Source organism: Sardina pilchardus, chromosome 5, assembly GCF_963854185.1.
Source record: "Sardina pilchardus chromosome 5, fSarPil1.1, whole genome shotgun sequence".
Taxonomy (NCBI): Eukaryota; Metazoa; Chordata; class Actinopteri; order Clupeiformes; family Clupeidae; genus Sardina; species Sardina pilchardus.
In genome coordinates, this window is record NC_084998.1 from 8,249,170 (window position 1) to 8,255,846 (window position 6,677).

General features: G+C 45.3%; 1 protein-coding gene across 1 annotated transcript in view; it reads right to left on the reverse strand.

Annotated features, from left to right (window-relative positions):
• The window catches only part of LOC134080042 (calcium/calmodulin-dependent protein kinase kinase 1-like), a 41,550-nt gene extending 34,953 nt beyond the window's left edge, over window positions 1–6,597 (reverse strand). Inside the window, exons 1-2 of the mRNA XM_062536255.1 lie at window positions 6,553–6,597; window positions 5,293–5,346 (exon numbers count right to left, since the gene is read on the reverse strand). Of these exons, the coding sequence (XP_062392239.1) occupies window positions 5,293–5,346; window positions 6,553–6,594 (96 nt within the window). The 5' untranslated portion in view covers window positions 6,595–6,597. The remainder of the gene's footprint in view (window positions 1–5,292; window positions 5,347–6,552) is intronic.
• Between the last annotated feature and the right edge of the window lie 80 nt (window positions 6,598–6,677).

Below are 6,677 nucleotides of genomic sequence, written 5' to 3' on the forward strand. Positions count from 1 at the left end.
GAGCATTTATCTTAGTCTTAAGCTGATAGACTACTTTGTGAAATAGCTGCACCTGCAGTATAACTGATCAAGGTGCGTAAGCCCCCCCACTCTCCGTAGAGCTTGTGAGGGCTTCTTCACCTGTTCGGTCTCAAAATAGATAGCTCGTCATTGATACATTTCACTATGCAGATTTTGTTTTCCCGCAACTGTTTTCTCAGAGATTTCTGACGGATGGCTTTCGCATCGAGTTGTCTTAGACAACTAACCACACTATGCATACACATCACAAATGTCATTTGGTGCTAAAGATAGAGGCTATACTAACTTCATGTTTAAGTCAGTAATGCTTAGGCCGACTAATCATTAGCAGGATTCACTGAATAAGACTTCCCGATTCTTTCAATCACTCTTGACATGATACGATTGGGAGTTAGTTATGAGCACACACATAACAATTGAGCTGCTGGTTGTTTAATGGTGACCATAGAACAAACCAACCAATAATAACCCCAAGAATATTTGATTGAATCTGGATTGAATCACAAAGGATTCGAATCTGTCACCCAAACATTCCAGCCGCACTGCGACTACTGTTGACTCCCTTGGATTTTCCATGAATGTCACGGACATTCAATCCTTTCAAAATCGTGCTTGAAAATAAGAAGGTCTGTTCCCAGCATTGGGCAACTGTGAAATGTTGATAATGACAATGATATAATTGCCGTTATAATGAGAAATTGAGACGTTTTGCTTTCTGGTCAGGGGTACTCAAACGATGTTCTCTTGCATCACCTACTGTGTAAGGCAGTGATGGGCAATCTGCTTACAAAATGTAGCTTAAAAGGAGAAATCCGGCAATTTTTCGAATAGATCTTTAAGTCTTGAGTTCACCGAATACAAAATAAACTATTGGTAAAACTTCCAGGCAGCTACAGCACCTGCAGAGGGGCTCATGAACATGCCCCCAGAGTGTAGCACTGTAGCTACCTGGAAACTCTAACTGTTGGCTGCAGTAACTCAAGCTAGCTAGGGTTGTTTCTTCGTATCGACAGTACTTGTGACCTCGAGAAACGGATATCTGTATGAAATCTTCTCCATTAAAAATAGATTATAGAGTAGCTTGTAACTTTGCTCACTACAATTTGCCCAGAAAGGGAATCGAAATGTGTTAGCCTGTTAGGTGTCCAAAACATCTCTTTTTGTATGCCTGGATTGTACTTGGGAACATTTTTAGTGTCAGAGACAGTCAGTGTCGGAGAACTAATTTCTCCTCACATTACACAATATCTGACCCAATATCTGACACAGCTGTTCATGTTTTAATGACCCGTCACTACCCCATGTTGGTCTGTGAGTGCCCCAACCTGCCCAACAGATAAATATCAGGTGCTGACGCCCAACCAGCCAGGACCCGCAAGCAGGGCTGTACGCTTAGCTTTTTCACTAGGAGCATAGGTGCTCCTAAATGAAAAAATGTAGGAGCACAGAAAAAAATTTAGGAGCACTATGAAATTTCCTTGAAAACCTTATTGCCTTAAGCAGGATACAGATCATTCACAGCAGTGGCAATCCTAGTCTCTGCTCAAACCCTTCACACACACAGAAAATGGGTTGTCTGGTTTCTATTTCATATTTTGAATTCAGAATTTGTATACATTTTGTTAACAATTCATAGCATTAAAGGTTCTGCATAATTACTTATAGCTTAAAATTCAAAGTAATTTGAATACTTCATATTGATTACACTAACACTTGTCTTTAATGATATTACAGGGGTGGTGTGTAAGTCTAATTGAGTGCCTGTCACTTTAAGCAGTACCGTAGCCTACGTGGACATAATTAGATTTCATTCGGTTTTAGGAAAATATAAACGCATAGTTCAAGGATAGCCTACATGTTTTCATTCAATAACATGAATGTTATATATTCAAAAATTCAAAATACTTACAACGGGAAAGACAAATATTTCCGGTGTAATAGAAAAGATGAGTGTCCAGCAATGTGAACTTCTATGATTTAGGTAGCCACCGTAGCATGGCATTATGAGTTGTCCGTTCACTTTTTTCTTGGTCATCTTTAGGTGGCTGGGTGCTTAACTTACTCTACCATGACTTGTCTTGGAGTCTGGTAGCCTTTATATGTTACAGGCTATCCAATGAGTGACAACCAGTGCTGAAAATAAAACGTTACGGTATTCTCCTCCTGATAACGTTAGTGGAATGGATTTAATGTGAATGTAGCCATAAAAAGACGCATAGGCTATATGATACATATATGATGGCTATATGATACAGCGCATATTTGCGATGAATATGTTCCGCCTTTTTAAAGCAGATGTAGCCTACACCGAACCGTGGTTATACATCATTTAGACAACTGAATCAGGATACCATCTTTGTTTCATAGAAGTCTCTACCAGGCCTATGTCAAATGCAGGCTTGGGTGAAGCTGGGAGGAATTTAACGCACGGTTTCCACACCATGTTTAGCTATATCAAACGTGATAATAATAGCCTATTTGAAATGAACACGGTAATTGTTACAGTCAACATTATTTATCATTTATAGCATTTTTACCGTTTCACCGGTAATCGCATCACCAACTAATTACGAACAGATTGAAGAAAAAAGAAGACTGGATTTGGAGTGACATTTCTTGCGAGGTTGATGCTGAAAGCATGAGTGTCTAGCCAGGTGCGTAAGAGTTGTCAACTCTGAAATTAGATGCGCGAAAATTGTACTATACTTTCATCCACTTGGTGTGGATTCATTTTAGGAGCAAAATGCGAATGAAAGGGTTGAAATCAGTACTCGCACGTGTGCGAGCATTTTAAATTTTATATTCGCACTAATATATATTTGCGCGCAAATGCGACGACCTGCTCGCAGTGTACAGCCCTGCCCGCAAGTGTTCAACCACTCAGGAGCAACCGCCAGAAGGTTGCCAGCCAATCACCATGGAACCACATGACTCCACCTTCTGGTATTCCCTGCCTCAGATCACTCTCAGCTTTGGCAGCAGTACTATGTAGTAGTAGCCTATTTAAGCCTTTTTTGGACTCCTTGATCCATGTGATGGTTTAATTAAGAGGCTTTAAATGTCAAGCATTAACCAACCACCTTTTCCACACATCCACCACTTGAATATGTATACAATGTCCTTATCAACTGTCTCATGTGTTATATTGATCGAGTGTATTTGTGCTGGCTACTCATGAACCAAATTGCTCCTTTGGGGGCATTAAAGGCAATTCAATCCAATCCAATCCAATCCAATCCTGTCTTCTTTCTCTCCTTCTTTCTTCCTTCCTTCCGCTCATCCTCAGTCTAATGCCGTAGCTGTGCTTACTGACTGAGTACCAACTGTGGGGCCTGCGAGTCACAGGAGGACTGATGGGGGGGCTGTCTGACTGAGTGAGCTGAGTTGAGTTAGTGTGCGCATGGGCTGCTGATCTGTGATCTGTGACTGAGCACAGAGGCACATGGAGCCGGATCGATACACCATGGCGCGGCCGCGGCTACAGCCACAGATGGATGGCGGCGGGGGGGGGGGAGGCAGAACAGGGACAGCGTGGCGACAGGGAGCCTGCCTGCATGTGTTAGGGGCTTGTCCCCGTGAACATGAACAGAGGGAGGAGGTGACATTTCCGAGCTCATTCCCTTTTCGAAACTACCTCAGTTATCGATGCTGGAGAGATGGTACAGGTCAAATTTAAATCCATTTACCTGTCAATGTGAAAACTCTGGTTCTGAAATGTTATGGGATAAAAAACTTGAAGATTGGAAATCCATGACATTATAAGTAAGTGGATTTACTAGCTTGGAAAGCCAGCCCAAACCACAAAATTTGAGGCTGGGGAAGTGCGGTCTGAACTTTTTTCCATAGAGAAGCAACTACAGTATGTCCAAACCAGAGCGGTTTGAACCGACTGCACCAATAATGGTTTTGTTGGGCGGGCTGTATCGGTTGAAACAAGCCCCATAGTCACGTCCCAATGGAGCAGCATCAGACTCAAATTCTGACTAGGATTGAGTCTGACTACATGAGGATTGGGGGATCACGCTATCAATACTGTGTTGTGAAGTTACCCACAAAGACAGCATAAACACAGACCACAACAGCAGACCAAAGGACAGAGGAGCAGAGGGAGTGGCATTGCAAATGGATCCTTAATCACATTCAGCGTCGTGGACGGCCACTGCTGCTCATTTTCCTGGCAACATCCAACCTCTGTGTGTGTGTCTTTCCCCAATTCCCCGCATCCCAAACATTTCAGCCATTCAGCAGCCTCTTGTCCTGTGGCCGAGACTCCCTCTCTGTGCTGGTCTCCAGGGACTGAGGCAGGATAGTGGAGGACGAGGCGGAGAGTGGCAAGGCAGTAATAGAAAACAGCACTCAAAAGGGCTTTGTGTTCAGAGGCCATTTCCCTGTCTCGGTAAACGGCAGAGCCAGAGGAGACAAGGTCCGCTGTGCACCATGTAATCTCACTTAGCATTGACATCACACCTGACCGGGGGGGAAAAAAAACAGACCCACCTATCCGCCCCCACACACAACCACACACACACACACACACACACACACACACACACACACACACAAACACACACACAGACTCACAACACACCACACAAAACACACTGATTCACAATACACTCAGACACACACAACACAGACACACACACACACACACACACACACACTCACACCACCAACAACAACAACCACAAAACACTCCAAGTTACAAAGAACATGAACAAACAAACCCGTTTGGAGGTGCCCCGAGAAAAACAAGGATCTCCATCTGGCCATTCAACTCCCACCGGGTGCTCATAATTCCTCTTTAACGAGGCCGGTGGGCAGGAGCAGGGGTCTATCAGACGCCTCGCCTTCACAGCCCAGAGACGCAGTTGGCGAGCCAGCCAGTAACCCAGCCTTTGCGAGCCAGCCAGTAACCCAGCCAGCCCCCGCACGACTGTCAGGTCATCACAGACCCTGGGAGTCAGTAACCAAGGCGAGCATGGTAAACAGCTGACCTAAACAACAGCACGGCGGTCTGGACAGCATGTTCAGTTCCTGTTCCTTCACGCTTCAGCCCTCCGCATCCAGCCAATCACTGAACCACACTTCTCAATTTAATTTTCACTGCAGTGTGTCAAAAAAAAGAGACTCTCGCTACATCAAAGAGCTCTAAGCAACGTCCTTCCACTTCCTCTGCGATCATGCTGGGGGGGGGGGGGGGGGGACCTGACAAGAATATCGGCCTAAGTTTAGCCGCAAGAGAGATAATAAATGATTTAAAGGTCTTACATAATACTTATCGTCGTCTTCATTGTAGGCTAGTTTCACTACCCCATAGGAGCCCTGCAAGATAAAATAGTAAAGAGAAGAGACAGAGACAATACTATATATAAATAACAGATCTTTATGTCATTATCACTTTTGCATATTTTCCATTTTCCTGTATATTCCTGTGCGTGGGAGTACATATTGCACACAGGAGGACAGCTTGCTGGATGCATGCATTATAAAAATCATAAGCTCACGACTGACCGGCCAAATTTTGAATGGAAAATTGGACACAATGGAGAAATGGCACGCACAGGATGACCGGCTGGCACACAGCAGAGGTACACACACAAGCGCGCATGCAAACACACACACACACACACACACACACACTGTGCCTGAGAGCCCCTGAGGTCATAAGCCTTATGGCGGTCACAGGGCTTAAAACCAAAGCCCGTCCGGTTGGTCACACAGCTTTAATGTTTGATTACAGACCGGTGATGCGGTGGTACACTCCATCATCTCGCTCCCACACACACGCCATCTTTAGCACACACACACACACACACACAGACACACGTGTGCACACACACATGCACGCACCCACGCACGCACACACACACACACACACACATGCATATGCGCACACATGTGCGCACACACACACACACACACACACATATGCACACACACATGCGCAAAAGCACACACACACACACACACACGCACCCACGCACGCATACACACACACACACACATGCATATGCGCACACATGTGCGCACACACACACACACATACACAAACACATGCAAGCACGCACGCATGCACACACACATGCACACAAACACACACACACACACCAACACACAGACACCGCATCTTTAGCATTGCTTTCTTAACAGTCACTGGCAGCTTCAGTCTACAGTCTTACCGTCAGGGTTGATATCGAGCCTCCACTAGCATAACCACCCTCAGTCTCACATACACACACACACACACATACAAATGCGCACACACACATGAACATACACACAGGTGCGCATGCACACACATACACACACACATACAAGTGTGCACGCACAGAGCACACACACAGGCGCGCGTGCACACACACACAGACACACACAGACACATACAAGCACACACACACAGAACTCACACACACACACACACACACACACACAGGCGCGTGTGTACACACACACACACACACAGCCATGCTGGGCTTTCTCAAGCACAACCACCTCATAAATAATGGCCAACCCCGAACACACACTCACCTTGCCGATCTCACTTTGGAGCTTGTACTGGTTCAGCCGCATGCAGTCCTGAGGGGAGAGAGAGACAGAGAGAGAGAGACAGAGAGAGCACATTTAATGAAATCCCCATCACAGTATAAACACAC